The sequence below is a fragment of the Monodon monoceros genome, unplaced genomic scaffold, assembly GCF_005190385.1.
Source record: "Monodon monoceros isolate NGI ecotype Baffin Bay Population unplaced genomic scaffold, NGI_Narwhal_1 Super_Scaffold_3, whole genome shotgun sequence".
Taxonomy (NCBI): Eukaryota; Metazoa; Chordata; class Mammalia; order Artiodactyla; family Monodontidae; genus Monodon; species Monodon monoceros.
Window position 1 is genome coordinate 99,802,416 of NW_021703780.1, and position 13,136 is coordinate 99,815,551.

General features: G+C 59.9%; 1 protein-coding gene across 1 annotated transcript in view; it reads right to left on the reverse strand.

Annotated features, from left to right (window-relative positions):
• Window positions 1-6,481: 6,481 nt before the first annotated feature.
• Window positions 6,482-13,136, reverse strand: part of HDAC11 (histone deacetylase 11) — a 14,654-nt gene continuing 7,999 nt past the window's right edge. The window contains exons 4-10 of the mRNA XM_029244203.1: window positions 12,094-12,210; window positions 11,062-11,104; window positions 10,728-10,804; window positions 9,627-9,689; window positions 9,293-9,389; window positions 8,272-8,450; window positions 6,482-8,100 (exon numbers count right to left, since the gene is read on the reverse strand). Of these exons, the coding sequence (XP_029100036.1) occupies window positions 7,885-8,100; window positions 8,272-8,450; window positions 9,293-9,389; window positions 9,627-9,689; window positions 10,728-10,804; window positions 11,062-11,104; window positions 12,094-12,210 (792 nt within the window). The 3' untranslated portion in view covers window positions 6,482-7,884. The remainder of the gene's footprint in view (window positions 8,101-8,271; window positions 8,451-9,292; window positions 9,390-9,626; window positions 9,690-10,727; window positions 10,805-11,061; window positions 11,105-12,093; window positions 12,211-13,136) is intronic.

Sequence of the window (13,136 nt, forward strand, 5' to 3'; positions counted from 1 at the left end):
CACAATGATACATGATTTATCTAGCCTAAGCCACACACACATGTGCCCTCTCCAGATAATTTTGGTCTATCCTTTTAAGCAACAACACAGTTATACTTAACCATTCAAGAGGAAGTGAAGCCCACACAATGTCTCCTCTGTGCTCCTAAAGAAAAACAACCACGCCGAGCATGTTCAGGCCACAGCACAGCAGAGCAAGAAACTAGGTGCTTGTGGAGAGAGGGATGGTTACTCACGCCTACGCAAAAGGCCCCAAACTGATACTTTGTTGATGCTGTTCTTGTGTCTGCTTTTAATGGTTGTTCTGTTTCCTCTCTTATTGTTGGACTCTTACTTCTAGAAGCACCTAGGGTTTGCTTGGAAAGCGGCTAACAAGCCTGATGCATCTTGCTGGTCAACGACTGGACAAAGACTCTTAACGACAAAGGGAATTCACCACGAGAACAAATGCCACCAAGTCCTGCTCGAGCTCCGGATGCTCTGGGGACTCCAGGACTGAACTCGGGGACGTGACACTGCAAGGCTGCCATCCTGGACAACAGTTCTGTGCCAAGTAGAGCAAGGTTCCACTTCCTTGAGACGCTTTACTGCCACCTGCTGGAAAACTGTCCTGATAAATACACACATCTACCCTGATTACTGTGCGAACAGGACACTTCAGAGTTGTGCAGTGCGCAACTTGCACAGCTGTCCACGGCAGCCCTATCTTGACGCCACCAGGATTCCCTCTTTCTCCATCATGTTTTATCTTTTTCTCCCTCCATTTCACTCTCTTGTACCTTAGACAGGCTTTATCTTTGTGATTGAAGTAGGGCTGCTCTGTAACTCATTAGACAAGGTCCCTTCCCTTCCTGCCCCCAAATTTAAAAATCTAGGTGAAGACTCTGGTCCAGCTTGAGTCACACTGCATCACTGAACCATCCCCATGGTTAGGGGAAGGGGACGGGTATCAGTCAGGACCGTCAAGTTTGTGCTGTGCAACACGCCGTGTGAACCCTCAGTTCATTTCTCGCTCACACTGAATGTCTGCCCCCGTCTGCCTGGGGGCTCTGCTCACCAGGGGCTTTCAGAAACCCAGACTAACAGGTGCCACGGCTCAGAATGTGCTCCTGCCACTGCTGCAGCCAAGGGGAGGCACTCGGAGAATCGCCCACTGGCTGGGGAAGCTTCCCCCCCGGGAGACACACAAGCCACTGAGCTCACAGTTCTTGAAGCAAGTCCGTGGACACATCCAAGTTCCGAGGGCGGGGAGGTGCAGCCCTCTAGGATGATTGACCTTGAATCACATTCTACTCTTGGGGCAGCGGGGGCTGGGCTGAGGGGGGGCAGGGGACCGTGCCTGTTACAGGCTGGGACTGAGGGGTGGGAGTTCCTCCAGGAAGGGAGGAGGGTGCCAGCGGCTCTAAACAATTGTCCGGAGCAGCAGCTAAGCGTGAGCCAGGCCAGGCGGGAGGGCCGTGTGTGAGCGAGGCCGCCGAGCAGCCACACCAGCCTCCAGACGCTGCCGCAGCAGGAGCCCCGACAGACCCACAGGGACCAGCACCCCGGGAAGAAGAGCACGAGTGGCCCGGCCTGGACTCCACGTGGATGTTTTAGATGAGGAGCCTCTGTATTCGTTTCTCCTCTGGTTCTGGGGATGGCTGTGGGTGGGCAGAGGTGCCAGGTGAGTCAGGAATGATTATCGACATCCCTCAGAGCTGCAGACCCCGTTCGACAGAGGCTACTGGCGCTTGGATTGGTTAAGGAACTTTCTTGGGTTCATGGAGCTGATTGGGAAACTGGTGCTGACTAGGTACCCACCACATGCCAGGCTAGTGTGCCCCCCTCCAGGAGCTCCTGTCTCTGCTGCACGGGCGAGGAAGCACAGAGGCCAGGGGCACATAACACAGCCAGGCACCCCCCTCCAAGGCCTTAGCCCCCCACGGCATCTCAGGACTCCTGGGGAAGGAGCCGCAGCCTTTAAAAGGATGATGGGTCCTCACGTGATCGAGGATCTCGGGAACCAGATGGGTGTTTGCCGGCCTGTGTTCTCGGCACATTCCTGAGCTCCGAAAGGAGAAATAAAAGTGTTGCCTTGTCTGCAAGCTGAAGAGACAGCAATATTGTGGTGTAACTAGGACCAGATGGGCTCCAGGAATTTCCAAAGGCCTTTTAACATATTAGACAAAATAGCCTCCCAGCCACACACCATAACTCCGTCTGGCCGCCTGGGTATCGGTTACCGCGACGACTGGCGGGCTGCAAGCACTGGCTCGGGGGTCCCAGCAGGGAGGAGTCTCTGGCCGGGCCCTGCCCACTCCTCCTGGCCCCGCGGGAGCGCCCCTCGGATGTGACCCTTCCCCAGACCTCCAAGGCCAGGGAACCTGCCAAGAATCTCACGCTCAGAGTCAGAAAGGGGTGGGAAGTCCCAGCAGCCACCTAACTGGATCCCCGACCACCCCTCGCTAGCACACCCCCTGGGAGGGGAGGTCATGGCCATGGGGCACCCAAAGGTGGGGTACCTGCAGCATGCTGGGCCCAGCCTCTGGGGTGGGCAGGGGCCGTATCCGGGTGGAGACCCACCCTCCCTGCGCCCCTTTCCTCCTCCACAGACACAGTTGTGTTGAGAACAAAGCGGTTGAACACACGCTTGTGCGTGAACCGTGCCGTGAACCCAGAAGCTGCACTGTGTCCCGGCCATGAGAACACCCCGCCTCGTTCCCACCTGAACGACGTCATTAGCTAACGTTAACCAAGCACCTGCTGGTGCAGGGCACCTCATGGGGGGAAGGTCGGGGCTCAGGGCCGCACAGGTGGCGGAAGAGCCAGGATCTGACCACCATGTACACCGCCTCCCGACGGGTGAGCTCCCACATGCAGCGAGGTCCCCGTCTCTCCGGGTGTCCGTTTCTGTCTGTGCAGCGAGAGGGTGGGGAGCAAGCCAGAAGGATGCATCCCACACTCAGGCTCTGGACACTAATTCTGCCCTCAAATGACCCAGAGAGTATAGGCCAGCCCACTTCCGTCACCTCACACAGGCCTCTGCAGAGGGAGGGCCAGCTTCCGTGCGGGGACACACCTGCCCGGGGACACTCGCAGGCCAGTGGCAGAGCAGGTTCAAACCAAGGCTGGCCAACCCCAAAGTCCACGTCCTTTCTCCAGAGGCCCCCCGCCGTCCCGGCAGAGCTCAGGACTCCCACTTGCCCTGTCAACCGTGCCTTGACCCTGGTGGCAACAAGGGGTGCAGAGGAAAATGCCCGGGGTGGTGGCGGAAGCGATGCTTGGCCCGCCATGGGAGGAAGCCAGGAGGCGGGCTCTGGTACCAGTTGGCTGCCAGGGGTGTCAGGCTCCTTAATAGCCCTCCCTGGGCCTCATTTTCCCCATTGATAAATTGACGGTGGTGACCACCAGCAGCGAGCCAGGATCCCAGCGGGCCCTCCACGAGGACAGCCTGCCCTCTCCTGCAGTGCGCCCCACGCACCATCCAGCTGCCATGCACGAGGTGGCCTCTGGGTGCCATGTGCACGAGAGGTGAACAGGCGGCCCCGGGGCAGGACGCGGAAGCCGCCTGAGCAGATAGCCACTTAAAACCGTCACATGTACCTCAGCCTGGCCCTGACACCACACTGCAGGACCCAGGAGGGATGCCTTCCCTTTGGGGTCCACTGTCTCATCTGGACATCGGGGTCTGACACCTGCCTCTCCCGGGCGTGAACCAGGGAACAGTTGAGAGGTCCAGGTGGGCAGGGGGACGCCATGCCCCCCAAGATACTCTCATTCCAAACCTTTGCCAGAAGGTCTGGTTGTGGGAAAAGGGCACTCGTTCTAGTCAGGTGGCCTTGGGTCCCTTCCCTAGCTTTTCCATTGCCTGACTGTGTGACCTTGGGCAAGTCACTTGCCGTCTCTGAGTCTCGATCTCGTCATCTTTAAGATGGTAATGATGGCGACGATGGGTAACTTAGTACAAGTGTAAGTGTACGCTCCACGCTGGGCCTGCGCTAAGCACTTTAGAAATATTAACTCATTTAATTCTCATGACAGTCATCCCCATTTGGGGTATCATCCCACTTTACAGATGAGTATATTAAGGCACAGAGAGGTAGAGTCACCCAGCTAGCAACGGCAGGAGGTAGGACTCAAGGCCAGTCCAGTGAGGCATGGATTAACCACTGCCCCCCGCAGCCTGGCTAACAATCACGGGACAACATCCCTCCCAGGGTGGCACCGAGCTTCCCCGTTTTGGCCCTGGGCTACGAGCGGAGCATCCCCAGCCAGTGTTGGCTGAGCTAAATGAAACCAACTCAAGGGCAGGCGGCCCTGGAGGAGTTCCTGGCCCTAAACCCCAAGCACTTGGCCGAGGAGCCAGGGAGGCGTCCTACGTCTCCTTCAGCTCTGCCCAGGAGTTCTGCTAGGCTGGGGGGCCCTGCCAACGCCCCCGCCTTTGTTTATGCCCCAGGCATCAGGCTGGGTACATTCGTTCCTGCCTCTGCCCCCACCAGCTTCAGGAGGGGGTAGGTGGGGGGACACTGCTGCCCCCGTGCTGCCTGACAGCCCGCCACCGGCCCCCGGCAGAGAACAGGGCTAGGATTCCGCGAGGGCACCCCCTTCCCCTAGGCCTAGCAGGCTCCCGCCAGCGGGGTCTGGGGGGGGGGAGGAGAGGGACGGCAGCGATCACACAGCACTCACGTGGTGCCAGGTTCTGAGCTGCCTCCAGGGTCACCCGACACCCCTGCTCAGCCCTGCAGGCTCAGGATGTGACCCGCCAGGAGGGCTGAGGAAGGAGGCTCTGAGAGGCTGTCACTTGCCCAAGGCCCCACACCCAGGCCCAGGTCCTGCAGGGCTCCCCACGTGGCGGACTTGGGGTCCCAGGTCTGCCCACTCCCCAGCATGCTCCCCAGCACATGGTGGGGGGAAGGGGCCTCATCTGAGCTCAGACATTCAGGAGGCTCTGGAGCTGTCTGTTGCAGAAATCCCATGCCCGCCAGGACCGGGCTGGCCCACGCGAGCTCCTTTTTGGAGGTTCTCCCCGGAGCACGTGTCTGACCCCAGAGCTCCCGGCCTGGCCCCAGTCTCACCCTGGGCTGCCCCACCCGCCCGGACAGCCAGGGCTTGGAGTGTGCCCCCTGGGTTTTGATAACTTGGAGAATAATTTGCAAAGAGGACAAAGTGCACAGACCTTAAGAACAGATCCTGAACACCTCACCAGAACTGGCCTTGGCTCTTCTCTCTGCCCTTCAGCAGAATCACCCTCATTGCTAACACCCCCTGGGCACTCATGGCGTCCTAGGTGTTTACTCCTGGGCCCACCCTCCAGGTGACTACGGTGTCCTTAAAGGCCCAGAATACAGAGGAGGAAAGAGCTGCGGGTTCTGGAACCAAGGCCTCGGCTGGAACCCTGCTCCTCCGCCTGCTAGCTGTGTGCTCTGAGCAAGGAACCAAGCCCCCGTGCCTTGCTGTCTGCCTCTGGAAAACAGAGAGGACGGGGCCGTGCCAACCTTCATCCCCCTCACACCTAGCACAGGGCCCACCACCCCGATGTCTTCATCTCCTGCCCTTGCCCCGGCACTGACCCTTGTGGAAGCGCCCATTCCCCACCCAGGCTGTGCCACTAATCCTGGGGGTGCCCTGGTCACCCTGCCAGGCTGAGGACAAGGTCCTGCTCCCCAGCGGCCCCCACCCAGCCCATCCGCACCTGTGCTCCCAGCCCAGGCCTGGAAGACCCCCACACACACACACACACCACCCCACCAGGGCCCCCAGCTGCCTCCTACACTGGGCAGAGCCCAGCCCAGCCTGCCCTCCCATCCCCGCCCTTCCCCGACCCTGAGCCCCTCTGTCTAGAGAGCACCCTTCACCCTTGCCCAACCTGACACAGCTGAGAACACATACTTTGGAAACTGGCAGAGCTGAGGTCAAACTTGGCTCTACCATTCACGAGACATGTGGCCTGAAGCAAACTCCTCACCGACTCTCAGCGACCTCATCTGTAGAATGGGAATAATGACCTTCTCCATGGGACTCTGTGCATGGGCTAAAACACTAGCGTTTATCAGGCAGCTACCCCACGCCAGGCCTCTTGCTGTGTGAACTTTCAATCTTTATTTCCTTTAATCCTTAGGAGGTATGGATTCTTCACCTCAAGAACACATGGCAAGGCTTCCCTGGTGGCGCGGTGGTTAAGAATCCGTCTGCCAATGCAGGGGACACGGGTTCGAGCCCTGGTCTGGGAAGATCCCACATGCCACGGAGCAACTAAGCCCATGCGCCACAACTACTGAGCCTGCGCTCTAGAGTTCACGAGCCACAACTACTGAAGCCCGCGCGCCTAGAGCCCGTGCTCCGCAACAAGAGAAGCCACCGCAATGAGAAGCCCGTGCACCGCAACGAAGAGTAGCCCCTGCTCACCGCAAGTAGAGAAAGCCCACGCGCAGCAACGAAGACCCAAGGCAGCCAAAAATAAAATTAATTAATTTAAAAGAAACACACCGCAGCCAGGTCGGATCAAAAGAGCCTTTATGGTTCTCCAGGCCGTGTGTCGGAGGTGAAGTGGTGTTAGATGCCTCGAGTCCGATGCAGGGACCAAGGGCAGGGGCGGGGTGGGGCGGGGTGGGGCGGGGCGGGGCGGGTGGGGCGTCCAAGCCTAAGGAGTTCAACGTGTTTGACACTTGGTGATCTTGGAACCCTTCCTGCCCCGCCCCCTCCAGCAGAGGGAGCGGCGAGAGGGGTGTGAGGGAGAAGGTAGGAGAATTCAGGAGACCCCCAGATGGCAATGAGCACAAGTCCCGTGGGGGGGGTTGATCAGGGACGGCCCTCTTTCCCTCCCCACCCGCTTTGACCACTAAGAACACACCCAGGCAATGGAGCAGTGGACGCTCCCCCCGACCCCCAGCTTCCTGTGGGGTCCTGAGCATCCCCTTCAGAGTAGAGCTGACGACAAGGTCAGGGCCCCCCTGGGCAGTGCACATCAGGGCCTGGCATTTTGGATGAGCCCAGTGGAGGCTGCAGCCCCCGCCGGGGCCCCACCCCAGCCCCCTATGCGTACAACCTGCAGGCCAGGATGGAGACCCTCTGCTCCCCTCCAGCAACGCCAGCCTGGCCTCGCCAGCGCCTCAGTCCCCACCTGGGCCTCGGGGCCTGTGGGACCCAGCTTGGCCACCTGTCCCTCCCCGATTACCTGGTCCAGGCCTCACCTTCCTCTGTCCCTCAAGCCTCCAGAGCTAAGGCCTGTCCCTGAGCCAAGAGTTCTTTCCCCCAAACCCGGCGCTCTCCCTGGACGGGCAAGATGCTGCTGAAGCAGGGGTTTGAGGCTCCTCAGGCCTCCCCTCCCCTCCCCACCAGGGAGGGGCTCTCGGACAGCAGGTCCAGACCTCGCTTTATTGAAGGAGAAGCCAGATGGGAAAACCCACCTGCATCCCCTTCCCTGCCGCCCCCTCACACCCAGGACCAGGGCCCCTGCCTGCTGGCTGGGAATCCAGGGACCCCAGACGCCTGGCTCCAGCCCCCTCTCAGGTCTCCCACCCCTGAAGGGAGGAGGAAAGGGTGCAGAAGAGGAGGGAGGGGGCCCAACTGTGGAAGAGATGGAAGCTTCCTTGGTCTGAAACGGTCGCACTGTTTTGAAAACCAGAACACCCCACCCCTGGGGGCCCTCCCTGCGCCTGGGAGCTTCAACTGCCCTCCTCCCTCCTGGGAGAACTGCCGCCTGGTCAGGCCGTGACCGTGACCGTGTGGGTCTTTCCGGGACTCAGGCCCTGCCCTCTGCCCCCACCCGCAGAGCGGCCCGGAGACCGCGACACCCAGCACGGAGAGTGCAGCTGCGCGCGAGGTCCCCCCGCATTTGGAAAAGGAGAAGCACTGAGGGGCAGGCGGGCGGGCAGCAGGCAGGGAGCCACTCAGAGGGCAGTGTCGTCAGGGCACCTCCAGGGGCAGCAGGGGTGTGTCTGAGTTCTGTGCTGAGACGTTGGCTGACTGGGGCCCGATGAGCCCCTGGCCATACAAATTAAGGATGGAGTCGGCAATGATGCGGGCTGTACGCTTCTGGTACCCGCCCGAGGTCACCATGAGGATGGGCACCTGGTGGCCTCGGACCAGCCGGAACACCAGCTCATCCCGCTTCACGACACCCTGGTGTGGGGGATGGGGAAGGCTGGAAAGTCCTGCTGCAGGTCTAACCCTGCTCCAGCCCGCTGCTGCTTTTGCCCTTCCCCTCTGGCTTCAAGAGAAGCACCACTGCTGCCCACCCGCCCTGCCGCTGCTGTGTCCCTGGGCCCTCCCCGCCCCAGGGTCAGGAGGTACCTGCGGGCTGATGGACAGCCCCCCGAGGCGGTCCCCCTCAAGGACATCGGTGCCTGCGTTGTAAACCACCACGTCGGGCTGGTGCTCCTGGAGGGCTCTCTCCAGGTTCCTCTCCACCTTCCTCAGGTAGTCATCATCCTCCGTGCCCCACTCCAGCTCCACCTTCCGCCTGATGGCCTCTGCGAGGGAGACAGCAGTAGCCCCAATGTGCAGAGGTGGGAAACTGAGGCTGGGGAGGGCGAGGACGGCCCATTTCCCCATCTGACTCCCCAGTGCTCGACCTCTTATTCACCCAAAACTAAGCCGAAAAAAGAGCACACAAGCGGCAAGGGGGACCCAAAGGAAAGAAGGGGGATCACAGATGAAACACTGCCCTGGGGATTCAGGGACCCATGTCAGGTGTCTGAGCCCACTGTCTCCGTAAGTCCTTGCCTGGACACCGCGTGTGCCCTTAGGTCCAAATCCAGAACATCTGACATTCAGTTCAGAAGCGGGTCCCGGGGGCGGCAAAGCGGCTGACGTGCGCACAGCAGCCCCGCCGGCACTTACCGCGTAAGTGTCCCTTCCCCACAGGGTGGGCAGGTCCCTGTGTTTCCAAAGCTCATCTGAGAGTCTCTACCTTTTAACTGATCCACCTGCATTTACTTAGTAACTATTATATTTGAACTAATTTCTGCCGCCTTATTTTATATTTTCTATTTATGTATTTTTCCTTCTTTTTTCTTTTTTGTCCTTCCCTGTTTTTGACCAGACAGCTGCATACCTAGGAGAAAAGTCTACTTTAGTCTTCTGGTGGTTACCCCAAAAGAAGGACTCACAGTGTTTATTGGGCAGGTTTATGTGGTCTTGGGTGGGTCAAGTGACCTTTTTAGGTCTCCGTTTCCTCGTCAGTCTCCCCCTCGCAGGGATACTGAGGATAAATAAATGAAGGGACCTCTGCAGGTCCCAGCATGTAGGAAATGCCCCAGAGAGAGCCCCATCCAAGCAAGAGGCCCTGGGGCTGAGGGACAGGGCAGCTTACGCTTGGCAAAGCGGTCCCCGGGGTAGATATGGCGGTTGTAGACGTCCATGATGTACACGCGCTTGTCGCCCATGAAGTCCCGCTCGTGCCCGTTGCCCTGTGGGGAACACACGGAAGCCACTCACAGGCAGGTGCCCCGGGAAAGGCACCCCCAACCACACCCCAGGAAACACCCCGTGTGCCTGGGTGCGGGCGGCAGAGGCCCAGCCTGAGGGATGTTTCTGGGGGAGCGGAGCCCACAGCACGGTGGTGCACGTCAGAGGCAGCTGGGGAGTGCGGGGAGGTGGCCTGGGGGGGCGGGCCTGTGGGACTCCGGGCCCCACCAGGCACTCACCTGATGGGCATCGAGATCAACGATGGTGGCTCTGGAGACACCCTCCACTCGCTCAAACAGAAACTGCCCAGGGCGGGAGAGGGGAGAGGTAAGGACCACACAGGCCAGAGGACACAGCCCTGTAGCGGTTCCCAGTTAGCGAGGGGGTGGGCCGAAGCCTGTACATGCTTATGGGAGATCAGGCCACCAGGCAGAGCCCTGGGGAGCTGTGTGGCTCTGGAGAAGCCTGTGTGCGTATTCAGGGAAGGCTCCCTGGAGGGGCACATGCTGTGCCCTGAAGGGCCAGAGGTGAGGAGGTTAAGAGAGTTGGCCCTCCGCGACAGCTCAGGATTCCCGGGGAAATCCTGGGGTGCAGAGCGGGGAACCCCCCTCAAGGCTGTGCCTGGAACTTCATTCTGCCATCTCCGCCTTCCTACAGGGCCCAGCCCTAAAGCCTCCTCCTCTGAGAAGCCCTCCTTCCCCTCCCCCACCCTCCAAGAAGGTCTCCTTGCGTCCCCCTCTCCGAATGACCAGGGTCTGCTGACTTGTCCCTCCTCCCCATTAGTCCCCGTGCCCTGTGGGGACAGGAGCCACGGGGCCCATGCCGACCCTGAGCACGAGGCCATGCGCGGGTGCTGAGGCAGTGCTGCGGTCTGACCGACGTGGAGACCGCTGCCAGCTGTGCCCCTTCCGGCTGTGCCCTCGCCCCTCTGGGCCCGTTTCCTCGTCTCCTCATCTGTAAAACGTGAGGATGCAGGGGCGAGCCCTGGAGGACGGAGGCGGCCACAGGGCCGGGCCCGCGGTAAATGCCAGCCATTGTCACCACCATCAGGGTCATTATTTCTATCTCACCCTTCTCATAATTTAATATTGACATGGAAACTGTTCCCCTCCGGTCCCCTGCCACTGTTGAAGGCTGTCACCTCTGGACCATCTCAGGCAACACGAAAAAGCAAGTGTCATATCTGGGTTTGGGTCCCAGCCCGGCTGAGGGACCCGGGCGAGCTCCCGCCCCTTCTGGGCCTCAGCTGCCTTCTCTACAATGCGGGGTGAGCACACCAGATTGGGGGATTCCAGGGAGGCTCTCGGAGGCGACCCCCCCCCACAAGCTCTCGGGCACACCTTGATGGCGAGCGTGATGTCTGCGTAGGCGCAGAAGCCCCCGCCCCGGTCGCTGGAGCAGTGGTGGAAGCCGCCGCCTGCGAGGACAGCCGAGGTGTTGCCAGGGCCAGGCTCAAGGCCCAGACACCCCCCTCCCACCTTCCTCCCAGGGCCCCCCTCCCCGCTCAGCTCCCAGGGACGGCTCCGGGCTCCAGGCTGCCTAAGTCAGCTGACCCCGCGTGGGCATGTCACCATCCCTGGGTCAGGAGGCAGCTTTGCCATCGTGGCCACCCCTGTCCACAGTGGCACCAGAGCTGCTGCCCCCAGGACCCAGGCCAGGCCACGGGGCACTCACCTATGTTGATGGCCCAGCCTCGCTCCACGGCCAGCTTCCCCGCCTTTGGAAACAAGCACAGGGTGAGGAGTGCGGGCCGCCAATTCCTGCACTTACTTATTCACTGAATCACTCATCCCATAAACACCATTTCCAGCCAGCTCCAAGGTGGGGATGAGCTGGGAGGTGGGGTACAGGAAGCACCCACCCATCCCCAGCAAACCCTGAACTGGCTGGCTTATGAGACATGCGGTGCGTAAGCCCCTGTGCAATTTGGTGAGGAGACTGGAGGAAATCAAAGTTCAGTTCTTAGGATGGAACGTGAGCTGACAAGGATTCTCAAGCAGCTTTTAAAGGGAAAATGGACAAATTTTTGTTCCTGGAAATACTGTCGCCTTATTACTGAAATCCTATAGGAAATCATAATTTTGGGGTGGGCAGTAATATTCTAATAAACTTTCAAAATGCACAAATTTGCAAAGCTGAAAAGAAAACTATAGGGGTCAACAGGTATTGATCCCTGTCTGGGTTGGATCACTGTACATTCAAATCATTTCAGCTCCTCGACCTCCAATCAACTCCGCAGTCTGCGGCGAATTTTAGAGACAACTACACGCAGAACGTGAAACCCAGTTTTGCTGCAAGTGTTTGTGACTGCCACGCCCACGATGGGGGGGAAGGGGCACGTCCATCGCTGACGTCATAGGGGTTTGTTCCCCTCTGAAATCTGAGTAGCTCGGAGTCACAGTTTTAGGACATACTCTCCAGGGCGTGAGGATACATCTTACACACCAGCAAATACGGTAGCTCTAACAGGTGGTCTTGGGGGCAGAACAGTGAATTCTACTGTCCCAGCCAGACAGGAGAGGCTTTGGGAGCAAGAGCTCTTGCTGCCGCCTTGAGGAGTATTTAGGGTTTTGCTCAACTACTCGGCAGCACGAGGCACTCTAGACGGAGAGCCCGGGGGGGAGCAAAGACCCAGGGTGGGCAGGAGCCTGGGGTGGAGGGCCCGGCCCAGCCGCTGCTCCCCCCGCACACCAGCTCCCCACCTACCATTATGGTTCCTCCCGTCTGGGTCCGGAGGGGCTTCAGCACCTTCCTCTGTACCAGGAAGTTGGGCAGGAAGATGACAGGGGGGATTTCTGTGATGGTTGCGACAGCAAAGGACCACTGTGGAAAGAGATGCGGGCCATTGGCCTCCCTCTGCCCGGTGAGCCCAGAGGCGGCAGCGGGGAAGCAGATTCCCCCTGGGTCAGCTTCGGGGTGGCGCGGTGGGGGGGGGGACTTCGGGCGAGCGCAGCTCCTTGGGTGAGAAATGGGAGCTCCCACCGTGGCTGAGCTTTGGGCTCAGTACAGAGATGCTCACAACCGCACTCTCCTTAAAGCTAAGTCAGCCCTCGGTCCTCGTGCTCCAAGGCCCTCGGCTGCCCTCTTGTGCCCAGAAGGAGAGCTGCAGGGGACTCCAGGTCACCACGGAGCCCACCCAGAACTGGCCCAGCTCGCCCACTGCACAGAGGGGCACTGAGGCCCCGGAGAGGCGGGGGGCTGGGGGGGAGGATCTTTCCTTCCAAGGTCACAGGGAGTCACTGACGGAGCCAGGACTGGACGCCCAGGGCTCCTGCTGTCCAGGCACAGCACAGCCTCTCCATCCACCGGGAATCAGTCATCCCTTCAAATGGGGCTGGATGTCCTCATCCTCCACTGCTGAGGCAGGAGGGTCTGGAGCACCGAGAAGGCGTCTGCACCAAGATAAGGACACAGGCCTTCCCTATAACCTCCCAAGCCCTGGGCAAGCATCCATGCAACCCGTTCCTAGACCATCTCCTGCCTGTCTGGGAACGCCCGAGGTCCAGACCCTGCTCTCCACTGACCCCAAGCAGAGCCCTGGAGGGGCCCCAGCACTTGGTAGATATTTACTAAGCACCTGCTAGGCTGCAGGTCGCAAGATGGCACTACTCCTGGCCTCACGGACACATAGCAGCCTAGCAGGGAGGCGCTGATATGCAATGCGACAGACTTGCTGGGGAGAGCTGGACAGCTGCGAGACCCGTGTGTGTGTGTGTGTGTGTGTGTGTGTGTGTGTGTGTGTGTGTGTG